Source organism: Epinephelus lanceolatus, chromosome 20 (genome assembly GCF_041903045.1).
Source record: "Epinephelus lanceolatus isolate andai-2023 chromosome 20, ASM4190304v1, whole genome shotgun sequence".
Taxonomy (NCBI): Eukaryota; Metazoa; Chordata; class Actinopteri; order Perciformes; family Serranidae; genus Epinephelus; species Epinephelus lanceolatus.
This window is the reverse complement of record NC_135753.1, coordinates 4,924,035-4,943,904: the sequence shown is the minus strand read 5'-3', so window position 1 is coordinate 4,943,904 and position 19,870 is coordinate 4,924,035. Positions and strand designations below refer to the sequence as shown.

Sequence of the window (19,870 nt, the reverse complement as noted above, 5' to 3'; positions counted from 1 at the left end):
TCAGGAGTGGGGATGGGGATATTAATGTCCATAGTGATTGCCAGGTGGTCAGAGATATGGAAGTTGATGCTGGAGAGGTGGTGTAATGTTAGACCAGTTGAGCAGACCAGATCCAGGATGTGTCCATGTGAGTGAGTGGGGAAGTTAACATGTTGTGTGAAGTTGAAGCAACGTAAAAGATCCAGAAATTCAATGGCAGATTTGCAGACAGTATTATCGATGTGGAGATTGAAATCGCCGAGGAGGAGAACATAAGGTCAAATGGCTCAGACCTGGGTAAAAAAAAAAACAGAAAAATCAGACAGGAAGGGGGGGGGGCGGTAGATGATGGCAGAGACAAGGGGAGTCAGACCAGAGAGTTTGAAGACAAGATGTTCAAATGAGTTTACTGCTGGGATGGATGTGGTTATTTTGATGTCCTTCCGATGAATAGCAGCAACACCACCTCTGCGGCCTTCAGGGCGAGGTTTGTCAGTGTATGTGAATCCGGTGGGTGTGGTCTGATTAAGTGAAAAATAGTCCAGGGGTTTGTGCCATGTTTCAGTGATGCAAAGAAAATCCAGGTTGTTGTTGGTGATTAATTCATTCAGGGTGAGGCTTTTGTTGTTCAGAGATTGTGTGTTGAATAGAGCCAGTTTCAGATGACGTTGCTTTTGGACGGTTTGAGAGTCTGAGGTTTGCCTCCTATTTACCTGACAGGTCTTTCTCTGTTAAGATTCATGGCCTCTCCTCTTCTGCCCACATCACCTGTGGTGTACCTCAATGTTCTATCTTAGGGCCCATTTTATTTGCACTGTATATGCTTCCTCTAGGCTCCATTTTCTGCCAGCACAATGTCTCCTTTCATTGTTATTGATTTTAAGGTCTTTTTATTTATTTTTTAAAGCCATACATGTGCTGGCATCCCAGTATATTGCTGAACGTCTCTGTCCCTGCCCCAGCTCCCCACCTCTTAGATCTTCAGAACAATGTCTTTTAACTGTCCCACGACTGAGGCTGGTGAATAAGGGGGATTGTGACTTTGCGGTAGCTGCTCCAAAGCTCTGGAACAGCCTTCCACTCTCAATCAAATGCTCCCCCTCCAATGACACCTTTAAGACAAATCTTAAGACATACATATTTTCAATGTCGTTTGCTTGCTCATAGTGGTTTTAATATTTTAGTATTTTATCATTTGTTTACATATGTAATTGTTCTTACTAGTGTTATTCTGTTTTATATTTGTGTACGTTATATTGCTATATATTTGTATGTCATTCTTTTAATTTATACAGCACATTGGTTAAGTGTACTTGATTTTAAATGTGCTATATAAATACATTTGATTTGATTTGATTTGATTTGCAAGATATGCAGACTCCATGGTAATATAATATATGCATAATATATTGAAGAATGAGTTCACCTCCACAGAGAGAAGAAGAAGAGGTGTCATGTTTCTGTGGAGGAGCAGAGTTCCTGCTGTGCTTTGTGTCAGGACGTCCTGAAGGATCCTCTCTCTACCAGCTGTGGACACTGGTTCTGCAGACAGTGCATCACCTCATACTGGGACCAGTCTGCTTCATCAGGAGACTCCTTGTGTCCCCAGTGTGGAAAAAAACCCAGAACAAGAGCTGGACTGCAGACAGCCAGTCAGACCAGTGCTGTACAAGGTAAGACTGTGCATCTGTTTGATGATGTCATTACATATTTTTATAAAAATCCAATTGTTTTGTGTTACTTAATGTTGGTCATGAAAATAATTACCAGATTCTCAAAATCGTTTTCTTTTGTCTCAAATCTTTTCTTCTCTTTCAGCAGATGTTTGTCTGCAGGAGGTTTTAGATGAACACAAGATCAGTCTGAAGAGGAGATGTGAATGTGTGACTGAGGGAACTGATGAAACAGGAAGTGGAACCCTCCTCAACAGGATCTACACTGAGCTCTACATCACAGAGGGACAGAGTGAAGAGGTTAATACCCAACATGAGGTGAGGCAGCTTGAGACAGTTTCCAAGATGAAGACTCTCCATGACACTCCAATCAAATGCCACGACATCTTTAAAGCCTTACCTGACCAACAGGAACACATCAGAGTCGTTCTGATGAACGGTGTCGCTGGTGTTGGAAAAACCCTCACAGTGCTGAAGTTCACTCTGGACTGGGCAGAGGGTTTGGAAAACCAAGATGTCAGTCTGGTGATTCTGCTTTCGTTCAGGGAGCTGAACTTGATCAAAGATGAGCAGTACAGTCTTCTCAAGCTGCTCCATGATTTCCATCCAACATTACAGAAAGTCAAGGCAGAGGACCTCGCTGTCTGTAAAGTTCTGTTCATCTTTGACGGCCTGGATGAAAGCAGACTTTCATTGGATTTCCACAACAATGAGGTTGTGTCTGATGTCACACAGGAGTCATCAGTCAATGTGCTGTTGACAAACCTCATCAAGGGGAATCTGCTTCCATTGGCTCTTGTCTGGATAACTTCCCGACCTGCAGCAGCCAATCAGATCCCTCCTGCATGTGTTGACAGGGTAACAGAAGTAAGAGGCTTCACTGACCCACAGAAAGAGGAGTACTTCAGGAGGAGAGTCAGTGATGAAGAGCTCTCCAGCAGAATCATCTCACACATCAAGACTTCCAGGAGCCTCCATATCATGTGTCTAATCCCAGTCTTTTGCTGGATCACTGCTACAGTTCTGGGTCACATGTTGACCACAGAGCAAAGAGGAGAGCTGCCCAAGACCCTGACTGAACTGTATTCACACTTCCTGTTGGTTCAGACAAAGAGGAAGAAGCAGAAGTATGATGAGGGACATGAAACGTGTCCACAGGAGCTGACAGAGGCAGACAGGGACATTCTCCTGAAGCTGGGGAGGCTGGCGTTTGAACATCTGGAGAAAGGAAACATCATGTTCTACCAGGAAGACCTGGAGCAGTGTGGTCTTGATGTCACAGAGGCCTTGGTGTACTCAGGAGTTTGTACAGAGATCTTCAAAAGAGAGAGTGTGATCTTCCAGAAATCAGTCTACTGCTTTGTTCATCTGAGCGTTCAGGAGTTTCTGGCTGCAGTCTACATGTTCCACTGTTACACCAACAGGAAGACAGAGGTACTGGAGGACTTCCTGGGGAAAGACTGGAACTACAAACACAGAGATTCAAACTCACAGTGTTTTCTCAAGAAGATTTCTAAGTATCTTGAAACAAATGAAGATGAGTACTGTGATTATAAGAATTACACTGACTCATCCCTGGACGTCTTCTTAAGGAAGGTAATGACCAAATCACTTGAAAGTAAAAATGGTCACCTGGACCTGTTTGTTCGCTTCCTTCATGGCCTGACACTGGAGTCCAACCAGAGACTGTTAGGAGGTCTGCTGGGTCAGACAGACAACAGTTCAAGAAGCATCAGAAGAGCCATCAAAAACCTGAAGGAGATGAGCAGTGATGAGATCTCTCCTGACAGAAGCATCAACATCTTCCACTGTCTGGTGGAGATGAACGACCACTCAGTTCATCAGGAAATCCAAGAGTTCCTGAAGTCAGAGAACAGATCAGAGAAGAAACTCTCTGAGATCCACTGCTCAGCCCTGTCCTACATGCTGCAGATGTCAGAGGAGGTTCTGGATGAGTTGGACCTGAATAAGTACAACACAACAGAGGAGGGACGACTGAGACTGATTCCAGCTGTGAGGAACTGCAGAAAGGCTCAGTGAGTCCAGATGTAATTAACATTATTAATCAGTGTAGATTAGTGGTTAAGGTCTTCCAATATGCACACACCACAAAATTTTAATTATTCTTAAAATACTGTTACACTTGTAGGTTCTATTTTTATCACAAGGGTACTTGAGCTGGTTCAAATCGTGCAGAAGTAAAACATTTTGATTTCAGTTAGTTGTGTTTATAACTGTCAGGTTATTAAACATAGTTCTGTTTATTTGTAATAATTCTTGATTTTACTGTTTTTTTTTGTGTTTATCCTATTTTGGGTGATGGAAAAATAAATCAAGGACTTTAGAAACTGTGGTTGAAGTTTTATTATAGCAGCATTTTATCACAATATATGGTATTATTATACGGTTATTACTGTATGCAGTAAAGTTATTGTTACACGAGTCTGTTTTGCAAGTTATCTCATATAATAATAGCTTGCTAAGCCCATCCTGATGACATGGGCTCAACACTCTGTTTCGCTCTCTGTATCAGTCTAAAAATTGCTGCTGCTTCAAACACTTTCCAGAACTGAAATCTAGTTGGGCCAATCAGGGGTCTGCACCACAGTGACAATGTAAGCAGCCAATCGGGGACTGTGTTGTAGTTGATGATGTAAAATGCAGGCCGCTGCTTACAAAACTCTGGGTCCGCACCATTACCCCACTGGCGTATGCCAGCTGTGCGCCGAGTAGGTGAAGTCTGCAAACCATTTGTCCGATATTATAGCTGGCAGATCAGCCAGATATGTTGCTATATTTGAGTGGCATATGTCACCATGACCACATGGCTCATTCAAACACAAATAAGTCAAGGGAGACTGATAAAACAGAAAACTGATGAATGTCATTCAGACTTACAGGAGATCATACTTTGAACATTACTATCCACGTAGGTTATTATTTGCAAATTAAGAACGCTACCATGGCTTTAGCTCTGTAGGCCGTTGTTTGTTTTGTCAGCTGACAATTACATGGTTGCTACTGTCTGCTGACAGATTACATTCCATTTAAATTGCTTTCCCAATCCTCGCAGTTACGTGGTAAGTGGTGCACCAGTGCACTGAAATGGAGCGGGCCCAGTAATCGTGGCTCCCAGAGCAACAAGCAAGCAATACAATTTCACCTGTAGGCGGGGCTAAAAGATTTGAAAAATTGCTGTTGTAGCAGCAGCTGCAGCTGGGAGCAGAATCAGCCCCAACTAACGGCTTTGAGCTCTCACACCCATTTTCTTCAGAAAATACAAATATTGTAGTTTATAAATACAACCTTTATTTAATCAGATCTCTCTCCAGCCTGAGAGATCTTTCAGTCCAGCATGTCTGATTTGAATTGAGCCTCTTATGATAGACTTGACTGAGATCAGCAGCATATTATTAATCAGTGTGTTATGGTAACATTAGGATGATGTCTGTAGGAGGCTGACATTATGATGATTCACAACAACACAATGACAAATGACAAACGTTAGCAGAGTGAACACAGCAATAAGTTAAAATTATTGCAAAAATAGAGTCACTAACAAAGTTGAGTTTCTCAGAGGAAAAATACATTTTTGCCATTGGGCTAACTGGATTTGGCAAAAGCTTGATTTATCAACTGGCTCCGTTGGTGGTTAAGAAGTTCCCTGGTGTTTTGTTAGGCTGATTGGCTGAAGGAGTTTGTTTGTCAAGGTGAGTGCTCCTGCCCACTGGAATTGTTTGGAGCAGCAGTGATGCCAAACTGATACAGAGAGTTAAACAGAATGTTAAGCTCACATAATCAGGATGGTCTTAACAGGCTAATATATTAAGACATACAAGTAATACCTGATTTCAACCTACAGGAAACACTGATAACATATCTTTTCATTTTTGTGCCATGATAGACTGTCTCGCTGTGGAATCTCAGAGACTCACTGTGAAGTTGTGGCCTCAGCTCTGAAGTCCAACCCCTCCCATCTGAGAGAGTTGGACTTGAGTTACAACACATTGCAGGATTCAGCTGTGAACCAGCTATCTACTGGACTGGGGAATCCAAACTGTAAACTGGAGACTCTGAGGTCAGTCCACTGACTGTAGCTTATGTAGTTTTACATGTACAATTCAAATCAAGTAAATGTATGAATTAAAATTTGATATCTCGGTCAGAGCAGAAATCTTAAGAATTTTCACATTTTCTGAAGTTTACGGTCTTTCCAAATGGCTGAATATTTGGTAGCGTAATGAAAAATTATTGGAATAACATGCATGAGAGGACTGGCCCATCAGTCAATGAAGATGATGTCAATACTGATGGGGCTGTAGAGCCTGTGAGGGCTATGTAAAAGGTTTTTGAAGATCTGATGATAGCAGATGAAAACAAAACAAAAAAAAAACATTACTAGGTCTTGTGGCATGTTTTGCTTAAAATAATTTCCATTTAATAGAATTTTATTCATACATTGCATTTTGCAGTGCACTCTTCCATTACATGTGCAGATCATTTGCCAGCATCACATTTAATTGGAATTCAATGAAATCACAACCCTTTACACACACATTGCCTTCTTCAATCACATGTGCAGCCCGCAATACTGCCAACACTACTGCATTGTCTGAGTCAAAGAACTAAGTCTTAACTTATTCTGAGCGCTGCTTTGTTACTTTATATACTGCGTGTTGAAACCTGTGATATTTCTAAAACATTACCAGTGAATTAAAAAAAAAAATACAGCAGTCAGCCCAGTTAATGTGAGCAGATATTGAAGTGGCAAATCCTCTCGATGACGGCAACAAACTTGGTCACTAAAATAGTGTTTGTGATTTAGAGCAAGAACAGAATATACTCTTTTTAAGCTGTTTATCTTTGACAAATGAGACATGGCTTGCCATGACTCTGAAGAAGACGCAGTAGCGTCGAAACGTCAGTTTGTTTGCACCTTATTAAAAGCTCTGCAATTTTATCGAGTGCTCCAGCCTCCTTTCATTTGGGTTCAGTCATTTTTTGAAGTGGCCCACTTGATTTAGTGTCTAAATGAGACATGGCATTTACACAGAGCTCTTTAGATCAGAAAGTTCAGCAAATTTTAAAAAAAATGGAGTTTCTCCTTTGTTCATCAGATAAAAGAAAGGCCAAATGAAATCATTCCTTCACAGTTTCTCACAAAGGCTTCTTCACACCTTCTTGAGAAGCTTGCTAGTTCAAACATGATTAGCCACTCTGACATGTGACCCCTTGTAATGTCACCAAGCTAACGAAAGAAGAATTTTCTGCTCTTCATTATTTTTTTACTTTTGGAACCTCCAGAGAGGTGGCTTCTTGGGCAGCTGGACCTGTGACACCCTTCTCCTGCTTTTCCTTACCTGTCTGCATGCTCACAGCAGAAAATACTCTCTGATCTGAACATGGCCTGCTCACGCAGCCACACTACAGAGTTAGCACTGAACTGCTAACTGTAAGGACACACAGAGCAAACTGCACCACTGGAACATAGCACAGCAATAAATGCATCTGGAACCACAAGTCTTTCCAGCTTTGCTCTGACAGAATCGCTGGCCCATGCAGTACAACAAAGTAACTCTTCCCTCCATTCATGGACTGGTAATGTAACAACTGGGCATTGCATTAGTACAGCAATAAAGGTTAAGCAAGCCTGTTAACATTTGTCACTGTATGTAACATATATTAATTTAATGTTTTTCAATGGATTATAGTTGTGATTGTTATGTATGCCTTATGTCAGGTTATTTGTTAGTTGGCAGCTAACCATATGATGTTAGTTAGGTCATGATTTACACTCTTGCATGCAACTAAACATCCTTTTACTAACCATTTATACCTCTAGATCACATATATATACTGTAATTTGGTTTTCAAATAATTACACTCAAAAAAGGGAACTGAAAGTTCCCACTTTACACATTTGCGTTGTTCCTTTGTCTTGACTGATCACATGTAGTCAGGCAGAACCTCTCCTGGTCTGAGGCTATCTTTGATCCAGCAAACCCATTTGTAGTCTATGTTGTCAGCCAAATGTTGTCAACACTTGTATATAGTGACTAGTTGGGATTGGTGTGTTTATTTTTGCTTTTTTGCTTTATTGTGAATATATACCTTGTACCAGAGTGAATGCCAGCTACCTTGTTGAGAACTCCAACATCCTTCAACCTTTACCAATAATACGGTAACTTTGTTCAGAGTTATAAATTTTATTATTGATTTGAGTTCCAAATTGATAGTTTTGTGAATTTTATGAGACTGAATTAATAAATTGGCTATCATTTTTCCCTTTTCGGGAATGGTGGCCCATGAGGTAATTAATGTAAATTAAAGCACATTAATTAACATAGTTGATAACTATATTTAATTATTATTATATCTGATAGGCATTTTAATACTTTGAACCAAGAGTTTCCAGTTGTATGAAGGTGCCGGGTTTGTAAAAAGCATGTTAAGTTGCATGCAAGACCCTAGGTCTGTGTGGAGCATTAGCAGTAACATCAGCTAAGCTGTGGCAAAGCCAACCACCCAATAACCTGACTACAAAAGAGATAGCAACAACTCATTAAATAGTATCAAATCAATACATGTACACTGACAGACATTTAAGTCTTGCTGTGCCCAGTTGTTACTGTATTAGTCCATTAATGGAGGGAAGAGATGCTTTGTTGGTTGGCCATGGTGGATGAGCAAGGGTGGGAAGAATTGTGGTTCCAGTGCAGTCTTTGTGATGCTGTATTCCAATAGTGCAGGTAAGATGAGGATGGTGAGTCTTTGTCATTACAGAGTTAGTAGATTGCCATTTACTCTGCTTTGTTCTCCTTTGCTTAAAATGCAAGCTTGCAGATTTTGTGTCTGCTGCAGGCTCTAACTTGTCTATTCTACTCTGCCACTAAGAAGATTTCTGTGTCTGCTGGGAGCAGACAGGGAGTTACATGCAGAGAGATAATATCTGCTGCTTCATGTCGCAGAGGTGAGAAGAGAGTAGGGGCAAGCTGGCCCCTTCGACCAATGATCCTTTTTGCTGGGGGTCCCCAGAAAAAGACACAAATGAGGAGAAAGTTGCTTCTTTTTTCAGTTTGATGATGTCATTGGGTCGCATGCCACAGTGGCTAATGGTAATTGAATGAATGGCTCCCTAGGCAGCCAACACATAAATGTGAAAAGCAGAGAACTCATTCATTTGGCTGTCCTTTGTCTGAATATCAAGGAGTTTCAGCTGCCATTTAAATAGGGCTAAACTTACAGGAAAAGCCCTCACATGTCCAGTTTAAAGTTGCATAAATGAACAAATAATTTGCAACCATTTGTGAGTGTGTTAATTAAAATTTCCTGTGGTTGCATTAATGTGAGTGCATGATGTAGACTGAAGTGACATCTAAATCATGTAATTGGGTCTAATGCAGGTTAAATATACATCCACAGGTCCATGTTGTACAAGTATGGTGTATGAGATGTCTGTATCTTTACTGCGCTGCATTTTTACAAACTATAATAATCTGGTTACATTTGTCACTGCGTCCAGGCATCGTCTCACTCCGTCTTCCTCTTCTTACTCATGCTCATACTCATGCAACAACTAGCCTAAAAGTAATTACTTCCAGTAATTACTTTTTTTTTTGTCATTTCAAACCAATCTTTATTTTATATGTTTTATTTCAGAATCAGAAAATATATTAGACACATCTTCAAAAATAGTTACACCATCTCTTTTATCACAAATGTCCTGTATATGCCATCAGATTGGTTGGCGGAGTATTTCACAACTCTAAGTTTGTTGTAAACTGTGTCAAGTAAACTCTAAATGGAAAAAAAGACAGCTAGCGGTTTAGCAGCAGTTTGTTTTCTTTGCATTAGTGATTATTACAGATGGTGGCACACTTTGACATCTGAACTGCAGCATCTTTAACCCAATGCCCTGTGTGCGCAGTAATTACTTTTAGGCTAGTATCAGCAGAGTGGTTCAAGCAGGAAGCACCGGGTGTTTTTGCACATTCAGTGTGAGAGATTGTGATGTTTACTACAATTTCAGTAATATCTGCTATCTTATATTCGACACAGTGCTGCTCCCTCACACAGCAGCAGTTCCAGTCTCTTGGCCCGTCTGTGTCACAGCAGCTTTGGGTGTTAGTAGGCTATCACTTTTGCTGCATAACCAGTTAGATAGTACTGTGGGCAGGCAACATATTCCTGAATATTATGCTATTGGATATGAAAACAAATATTTACATAATAATAAACAATGTTTTCACAGTTTGTTCCTTGGATGATGGTGATTTGACTGAGACCACGCTTAATTGTGCCTAAAACATTTTTCTGCCCTTTTGTTGTTGTTTTTTTGGTAAACACATTTTGTTTTGCTTGTTTTGGCACATATTTCATCTAATCTTCACCAAAATTGGTACATACCATATTCAGATGACCCCAAGCATATTAGTTCATTTTTGGGCATCTCCTTTTGTTTGTCTGGAATTGGTTACCAAATTTCAAAGGCATGGCTAGATGCAGTTTTTAGCCCATTATTCTAAACAATAAATTGGTTGTTATACCACACAAGCCACATTGCACAAATGTGTAACAAATTATACAATTCTACACATGGGGCACTACAGTAACATTACAACATGATACTTGTACAATTCTGTCAGTTTTAATAAAATTAATTCAGGTAAACAAGTTCTCCGTGAGCATTTGCATAACATATTTAAGTATGGCACTAATAGCCCCACCTTTTGGCCATTGGGAAAACACCACCATGCTATTAATTAACTGCCATATCTCTTAAATATAATATTTCATGGTAACCAAATTCAATAAAGATGTACAGATGTGGATGCTAAATAAGTCTGTAGCAAGCAATACATTTTCACCTGTAGGTGGGGCTAAAAGATTTGAAAAATTGCTGTTGTAGCAGCAGCTGCAGCTGGGAGCAGAATCAACCCCAACTAATGAGCTCTCACACCCATTTTCTTCAGAAAATACAAATATTATAGTTCATAAATACAACCTTTATTTAATCAGATCTCTCTCCAGCCTGAGAGATCTTTCAGTCCAGCATGTCTGATTTGAATTGAGCCTCTTATGATAGACTTGACTGATATCAGCAGCATCAGTGTTGACATGAATAGGTGTATGTATGTTATGGTAACATTAGGATGATGTCTGTAGGAGGCTGGCATTATGATGATTCACATCAACACAATGACAAAGTCACTACTCATTTTAGTGAAAAGCTCATTGATTAGGACATAGTAATGTTGAAGTACACATTTAAAACCTGAACACAGCTGATTAGGTTGTAAGTGGATTTTTATCTATATATTTGTATGTAATTTGTTCTTTTTTCAGATTGAGTTACTGCGGTTTGTCAGAGATCAGCTGTGTTTCCCTGGCCTCAGCCCTGAAGTCCAACCCCTTCCATCTGACAGAGCTGGAATTGAGTAACAACAGCAAGCTGCAGGATTCCGAAGTGAAGCTGCTGTGTGATTTTCTGGAGAGTCCACACTGCAGACTGAAGACTCTGAGGTCAGACACCATTCTTTTTACTTCTGTGCTGAGATTGAAATGATGTGAAAGTTGTGGTGACACTACATTGCAGACATAAGGCTGATATTATACTGATCAATACTGAGTATCGTTTTACCAAAGTCTGTACTTGATTTTCATCTTATTTTCCCCATCAACTTTATTTAAATAAATAATAATGTAAATCCATAAATAAAATTAACAATGAACCTCTATATTAACCCTTTAGGCGCCGGAGTTTATTTAAGAAAATATTCAATTTTCATTTATAGATTTCAAAAGGCTGTAGCTTGAAAGTTGTGAGAGATAAAGGTATACTGTAAATGAGAAAACTGTTCATCATGACCCAAAGTTTGTGATGGGAGTAAATTAACGTATGTAATTTGCATATTGTGACATCACTAGGTGGCGGCGGCCATATCTGATTATATAACGCTTAGTAAGACTGAATTTTGAACAAACTTACACAGTAGATTTTTTTTAAAAAAAAAATTTATTTATTTTTTTTGTTTTTTTTTGTTGTTGTTGTTTTTTTTCTACTTGTCTGCATTGGTCTTCATAGCTTAGCGCCACAAAAGGGTATAAGCTTCTTGTGAAGATTGATGCACTGTTAATCTTGCAGTCAGGTATTTTATACCCATAATGCGTGGTTGTGACCGTCACCCACCCTCCCTGGAGACTAGCCTAACAGCCTTTATTGGAAAAACTTCCTAATATGAGCCAGAGAGGGCCGTGATACACCAAAGTGTGTCAAGGGGAAAGTAAGGAAACAAGCAAGGGGGAGGGGGCAGGTGCTTAAGTCCTGAGTTATATAGTGACAGTGCATGCGGAGAAGAAGGAGGAAAAAGAAAAAAACAAAAAAAAAAAACAGGGGAGAAACAGGCAGTGTAGCTGATGTATTGTGGCCTTGAGGTGGTTGTGCTCCATACAGATTATCAAAAATAAACATATACATGTCTACTATACTGTACTGAAAAACAAAAACAAAAGAGAAGTCTATACTGAACACCAAAAATGTGAGAGTCTTGGTGGAGGGGGAAAGCCTGATTGTAGAGAAGAGTTGCCAGCGCGGTGTTGTAGGTTTGAGAAGCAAGTGGGCCCCTTTGGAGTGGTCAAAGGGGCCCACAGTGGTCAAATTCTAGATTGCAGGGCTCACTTGCTCACCCCTCCCGTCGGGTAAATGACGGTGGCCTCGTAGGGACAAAAAGCCTTGCGCAGACACGAGTTTTTCAGGAGTAGGTCTATCTAGCGACGAGGTGAATGTTTATTTAGAAATCTAAACCTTGTTACGATATTGTAATGAATCCCTCTCGAGCAGGAGACCGGAGTAGCGTTCGGGAAAAAGGCCAGTTTATTTGAGCACTCCAAAAACTCCGGTAACACTCCAGGGGGTAAAAGACTCCGTCCCAAACTCTGACTCTTCTGGCGTAACACACACACTTCATACACACATACTCGTTTACAATACCTAGCGGGGACCCCCCCCCCTCTCTGCTCCACCAATCTCCAGCCCGCACACTGACTGACCGCGTAGCCTGTAAACAGAGCTCAGCTGTTTATTTAGCCTAGCAATATCTCCGGATTATAGTAGCTGCAATGGATGACTTTGAACACTATTTTGAAGAGTTTCTTGTAGCGGACACAGATCCAGAGCCATACCTGTTTGAGCCAGAGTACACAGATGAGAGCCAGAGTACACTGAGCGGGCGAGAAGAGAGGCTGAATCCTCCACTCCCATTTTGCTGCACAGAATGGGATTCGGTGCTACCATCGTTGGGGAGATATATCATCAAGAGGAAAAGCGCCGCAGAGAGTGCATCACAAGGAGTGAAGTTGCATCTTCTTTTCCTCGCAGATGACGGTTCGGGTTCATTCTCTCCTGTTGCGTGGTAAGTGTGGACCATTTGCAAACTTTATAACTAAAAAACTTTTCACTACTCTCCATCGACGAACTACTAACACTCTCTGCTGTTTCCTCCTCCTTCTTCCTTCCTCCCGCCGTCTTCGTTGGTTTATTTATACACGCAAAACGCGTTCTCTGGCTGGCTGGATTGTCCGCTCAGGCTGCCTTACATACATGGCGGCGCAAGATGGCGACCTCTCTAAAGCAAGGCCCTTGCTATATATATATATAAAAGCATAATTATAAGGCTATGAAAACCAAACAAATTTTATTTTATAGCGATTATACACTTATATAAACATATTAATGGGTAGAATATTCAGATTCAGATTCAGATTTGACAATAAACCATGCCAAATATTACACACTGGCCCTTTAAGGGAAAGATATTCTTCAGTATCATTGCCTGATGCTTGATGGAGTTACTCCTGGAGAATGCATTTATTGACACTGCTGTACAGAAGGGTGGAATCCTAAAGGTGCCAGGATGCATCAAGTATGTTTGAGTTGTCACCCAGCTGATTGTGGAGGCTCAGGAGGGCAACAGTGACCTGATAGTACTGTGGCTTGACCTTGCCTATGCCTATGGGTCCATCTCACACAAGTTGGTGGAAACTTCACCCGCCTGACACCATGTTCTAGACAAGATCAGGGACCTCATCCTAAACTTTTACAGCTGCTTTAGTTTGAGAGTCATTTCTGGATCAGTGATGTCTGCATTTTATTGGCTGGAGAAGGATATAATCACTGGGTATACTGTCTCAGTGATATTGTTTGTCTTGGCTATGAACATGCTTGTGAAGTCAGCAGAGGTCCATCCACCAGGTCAGGTGTGTGGCAGCCCCCATTAGAGCATTAATGTACAATCTGACAGTGACCACAGCATCGGTACCGGGCTGCAGACAGATCCTCCAATGTTTCGAACGCCTCATCAAGTGGGCGCGGATGGGATATAAGCCAACCAAGTCCTGATCCCTAGTTGTGAAGAAGGGGAAAGTAACGGACAAGTTCCATTTCTCCATAGGAGGAGTCCAAATCACGTCAATCACAGAGAAGCCGATGAAGAGCCTGAGAAAGGTCTTCAGCAGCTCCCTAAGGGGCACAGCCCCAATCCAAGAAACCGGCAGAGAGTTAGGATCCTGGCGGTTTAGGACATCCCACTGACCATTGTCAAGGGCTTTGAGAGGAAAATAAGCCACTCTCTCTGTGGGTCTTTCTCGTAGCTACAGCAGCATTGCCTTATGTGGGAGTAAGAACAAATTACAACTTCCCTTCAGTGGCCTGTCAGAAGAATGTATGCTTTCCAGGGCAAAAGAGTTGCAGCTGTCCTCCCCAGCCCATCCAACTCCAGTGACATCAAAGTCTTGTCGGCCACCATACAGGTGAGGATGGGTAGGAAGTGGAGGGCGCAGGAGGCAGTTGACCAGACAGAAGTGCGGCTGCGCAACAGTGTGCTTGTGGGGGCAGTTGCATTAGGATGGGCAGGACTTGGCAGCAATACAACAAGGCCCGGGAAAAGGAAAAATGTCAGATGGTCCAGAAAGAAATCCAAGCAAGGGTTGAGGAAACCCGCACCAGCAGGATGGTTGGGATGCAACAGCAAGAGGCGTGGACTCGATGGGAGCAGGCAATCAACCGGATGCTCTAATGGCCAGAGTTGTGGAAAGCTCCGGATTAAATTCCAAATCCAATTAGTCTAAGATGTCCTCCCCAGCCCATCCAACCTCTTCTCCTGGGGCATGGCAGAGGTGACGAAGTGACTGCTGTGCCCGAATCGAGGATCACTGTGACACATATTTACAGTTTTCATTTTCTAAAATTCGACATATTAAACCTTTTTAGAACAGATTACTAAACACTGGATGATTTCAAGCTGGAACATTATCTTCTAATGTTACATGTTGTTTCTTTATTCAGATTGTGGGGCTGCAGTTTGACGGAGATAAGCTGTGTTTCTCTGGCCTCAGCTCTGAGGTCCAACCCCTCCCATCTGAGCAAGCTTCAGCTGAATAACAACAAGCTGAAGGATGCAGGAGTGAAGTGGCTGAGTGATTTTCTGGAGAGTCCACACTGTAGACTGGAGACTCTGAGGTCAGATCACCTTTTTATTTCTTCTGTGCTGGGAGTAATATGATGTGAAAGTTGTGGTGACACTGACATAAGGCACTGATTACACTGAGTGTTTTTATGCTGAAGTAATTCCTATGTATATATAATCATAATCATTAATGATATCAAATAATATGATTTAATATACATGAAATCTGTGGGACACCACCTTCTGATATAGGAAAATAATTGATTAACTCAGCCTATAAAATATACTAAACAATCAGTTTGGATCTTACCCACTTTCCAGTTTGAAACTTTGTATGAAATTATCATATCAACAGTAGAGACTGAAGAATTTCGAAGTTGTAAACACAGCAGAGGTTGGCATGATTAACTTTTGTACAACATTATACAGACTTCCTATATATTCCAAAAGTATTGACTCAGAAAAATAATAACAGCCAAACGCACAACTTATCCTAAACAAGTAGAGAGGGAGAGGGTGACCACATGTTCAGTCACAAATGTGTGAAGTGGGGACTTTGAGTTCCCTCTTTGAGTTTTGTTTTAAAACCAGTCAAAAGTGAGTGTATTAGGTGTGTGATCTGTGTAGACCACTGGTGCAAGCTTAGAAAGAGGATGGTTAGTTTGCATGCAGGACCCTGTGTCTGTATATGCATTAGCTTACTAACATCAACTTAGTGGTGACAAAGCCAACTACCCAATTACCTGACTACAAAGACAACCAAACAATAAAACTCACTGATTAACAGCAAATCAATACATTGACAAAAGTTAAACAGTCTTGCTTAGTCTGTACTGGTCTCATCAGGATATGATATCATTTTGATTTTTTTTCAAAACGATACGATATATGCAGATATTACAAAGTCTGCCATGATACAATCTCGATGTGATGCGATTTAGGGGCCTGCGATCGTTATGAGACAATATTATATGCCCATATAACACAGTCTGTTACAAAAGAACCAGCCACCCCTTTATATTTTGCTTTTGGCCATAAAAGATGAAAAACAACACATAAATGAGCAAGTGTAACTGCTTAAGTGCAGTTAAGTTTACTTTACTCTACTAACACACATAAAACAGCATATGGAATAAGTTACACTTCAGGGCTTCACTTCACTTCAGATCTTTTCATTTTAACCCAAACCATCATCTGTTTATAAAACTTCAGGTCCATGTGGCTTTAGACCCTGATGGCAAACTTCTCCCAACAAAGAAAAGGAAAAAAGCCTGCACACTGCTCCAAGTCACAACTGTGGTTTATTAGGACAACGTTTCGATCCCTTCTGGATCTTCGTCGGGTCAAACAGTGCTCATACGATGCACACACCAATATTTATACATATCTTTTTGCTCACCAATGAGCTGTCAAAGTGATGACAGGTGTGGCCAAACATTAAAAACACTTATGTTGTTTTGAGCATCTCCAATGAACCAATTTGGCAAAAATACATGGAAAAGGTATATAGAAATGCGTAGAAAAATACATAGAGACATGGATAGAAATATTAACTCAAAAAGAGTGTAAGAGCACATTTGGCCAACATAGAAAAACTTTTTAAAAATAGAAATACAATATTTTTAAATACAGAATTCTTCAATATTCTTCAATACTTTTGAATACAGTATGCCATTACAACCAACCTGAAGCATAAATTGCTCCCCTTCATTATCATTTTTGAGATAATTTATAAAAAACTGACACCTCTTAGGATTTTTTTATATATAATATACAAAATTATTTTAAGTCTTAAGAAGAAAAATATATTTAAACAAAATGTTTGATATCATACTCCTGGTTTAGATCTCAAGGACTGAGAGTCTGAAGGGAAAAAATATAAAAAGATTCTTTTAGGAGTAAAAGGTTGTTTAGATCCCCTCCTCTTCTAGGATATTTAACGTGCTCGATGCCGATATATCTCAAAGAGGCCACTGAATGATTGGCCTCCTTAAAATGTAACGCTACCGGGCTACGTTGGTCCTGAGTTCTAAAATTGCTCCTGTGTTCTGCTATTCTTGTTTTTAGTGCTTTTTGGGGTTTACCCACATATGCTAAGCCACAAGGGCATTTTAGAAGGTAAATGACATTTTTAATGGAACAGGATATAGTGCCTCTAATCTTCGTGGTTTTGCCTGTTATTGGATGGTTATATGTGGCGCATTTGTGTGTAAAGTTACACTGTGTGCATGCACCATACTGATAGTTACCTGGTGGTGGTTCTAGGAAGGTAGCATTCTTAGCCGTCAGATTTGACTAACATTTGCCTTAAGCTCGGAGGACATTTATACACCACTGTGGGGAGGTCTTTAAATTCATTTTTCAGTTGTGGGTCAGAGCTCCTCAAACTTCTCCCAACAGCCATAAAACATGACTTAACAACATCATTTAATAGTAATAGTAATAACTGTAAATAGACAAATAAAAACAATTGTTTTTGCTAGTGACCTGTTATTAGCTTTTGCATGTTTACATTGCATAAATTGGCCTTGTGGCTAGAAATAAGGGCTTCCAACCCACCCCCTATCTGTTACACATAACACTGATGATTAGCAGGTGCATAGGTACCATTATGGCCCAGTGAAACACCCTTCACACACCCACACCCATTTTTACCACCAGTGACTGACTGACTGACAGGTGTTGAACCCAAATACATCCCTTGCTCCTTGAACATTTCCCAGTTGAAATATTGTAGATTACAGTATTTGACACCTTAAAAAGACATTGGGATCTTGACTTAAATTTTAATTCAGTTTCTGTGGGTTTTGATGATGGAGCTACTGCTGAAATCGGCAGAGTTTAAGGCGCGAAGACACGCTGTCTTTATTTAAGTTGCAGCACATTGTCATTAATATCAGTGAGAGCTCTTTTTCACTTTTTGTATTTTACAGTTTTTAACCTGCATCCTGTTGAGTTCAGCTGTTTAGAGTTTCCATTTTCTGAACTTCTACATATTAACTCCTTCAGTTTTGAACACATTAAACATTGACTTACTTCAAGCAGTCTTCTAATGTTTTATTCTTAATTCAGATTAAGGGACTGCAGTTTGTCAGAGATCAGCTGTGTTTATCTGGCCTCAGCTCTGGAGTCCAACCCCTCTCATCTGACAGAGCTGGACCTGAGTGGAAACAAGCTGCAGGATTCAGGAGTGAAGCTGGTGTGTGGTTTTCTGGAGAGTCCACACTGTAGACTGGAGACTGTGAGGTTAGTTAACAGGCTCTTTGTTACTATTGTAAATCTTACAAGTTTAATTGTGTGGACTCCAGGAAGAGTGGTCATTACTGTGGTAACAACTAATGGGGATCTCAAATAAAGAATAAAGAAGAATGAACTGAAACTTAATTTATGTATAACTACATACCATTCATAATTTACATGCATAAGGTTGTGAATTTCTTGTATAGATTTAGTCTGCAGTCACAAAAGATCTCTGTTTCTTCAATAAACTGCAGAAAAGGTCCACTGTTAATTGTTAACTAAATTAATTTTAAATGTTTGTGATATGGTCACATCTGTATATAGTATGTCATGGAAGATCATCATTTACCTGCTAAAATTCAAATATTTCTTTTTTTTTCCCATTAATTTCAATGTATTTTCAAAAATGATGTCTGATCACTGATACTGATTAAGAACACACACTCACTGCGGAATTGGGAGCATGGCTTTTGTCCTCAGTTTGCTGATTAAAGACCAGTGAAATGTCTTCCAGAGGTTAGCCTAAGTCATACTGAGAAGGGAGGTGGACAGTATGATGACTCACCTTAACACCATCATCATCAATTTTATTTATAAAGCCCAATATCACAAATCACAATTTGCCTCACAGGGCTTTACAGCGTACGACATCCCTCTGTCCTTAGGACCCTACGGATTACTGTGACAAAGTCACTCTACTTATTTTAGGGAAAAGCTCATTGATTAGGACATAGTAATGATGAGCTACACATTTAAAACCTGAACACAGATCACTTATTCTTCATTCAGATTGAGTGACTGCAGTTTGTCAGAGATCAGCTGTGATTCTCTAGCCTCAGCTCTGAAGTCCAACCCCTCCAATCTGACAAAGCTGGAGCTGAGTAACAATGACCTCAAGGATTCAGGAGTGAAGCTGCTGTGTGATTTTCTACAAAGTCCACACTGTAGACTGGAGGCTCTGAGGTCAGACACAATTTAATTCTATTTTTTTATGTCCTGAAATTAAAATAAAGTGAAGTTTGTTGAAACACACACCAAACTTACTTACAAACAATACATGATATTTTCATTTTGTCTTCTAAAGTTAAATATTTTATGCTTTATTCAGATTGAGTTTCTGCAGTTTATCGGGGATCAGCTGTGTTTTTCTGACCTCAGCCCTGAAATCCAACCCCTCCCATCTGATAGAGCTGCAGCTGAGTGGAAACAAGCTGAAGGATTCAGACATGAAGCTGCTGTCTGATTTTGTGGAGGGTCCACTGTATAGACTGGAGACTCTGAGGTCAGTAGAGGGTTGGGGTCAGTCCATATTGAACCTAGTAAGCATCAAATCAAAGATCCAGTTTTACTTGTAAACCTACAACTTTCTCAGTGGCTGCTTTCCTGTTAGAGGAGAATGGTGACAGAAAGACAGAGAGAGAGGGAGAGAGAGAGAGAGAGAGAGAGAGCAGTTAGCGAATTAGTTCAGCTAGATGCTTATTGTGATCATGTGTTAGAGTTGATGTAAGGACGACT

The 19,870-nt window shown here is 40.4% G+C and overlaps 1 protein-coding gene across 7 annotated transcripts in view; it reads left to right on the top strand.

Moving 5' to 3' along the window:
- The window catches only part of LOC117264750 (protein NLRC3-like), a 58,022-nt gene that overhangs the window by 36,762 nt on the left and 1,390 nt on the right, over positions 1-19,870 (top strand). For 4 of the 7 annotated variants that reach the window (XM_078162995.1, XM_078162994.1, XM_078162996.1 and 1 more), the window contains 8 exons: positions 1,414-1,652; positions 1,798-3,688; positions 5,557-5,730; positions 10,998-11,174; positions 14,995-15,168; positions 18,188-18,361; positions 19,145-19,318; positions 19,464-19,637. In XM_078162995.1, coding sequence (XP_078019121.1) covers positions 1,414-1,652; positions 1,798-3,688; positions 5,557-5,730; positions 10,998-11,174; positions 14,995-15,168; positions 18,188-18,361; positions 19,145-19,318; positions 19,464-19,637 — 3,177 coding nt within the window. Of the gene's footprint in view, positions 1-1,413; positions 1,653-1,797; positions 3,689-5,556; positions 5,731-10,997; positions 11,175-12,924; positions 13,064-14,994; positions 15,169-18,187; positions 18,362-19,144; positions 19,319-19,463; positions 19,638-19,870 lie in introns of those variants that run through there. The other 3 variants (XM_033638967.2, XM_033638969.2, XM_078162998.1) reach the window with 3 other exon arrangements.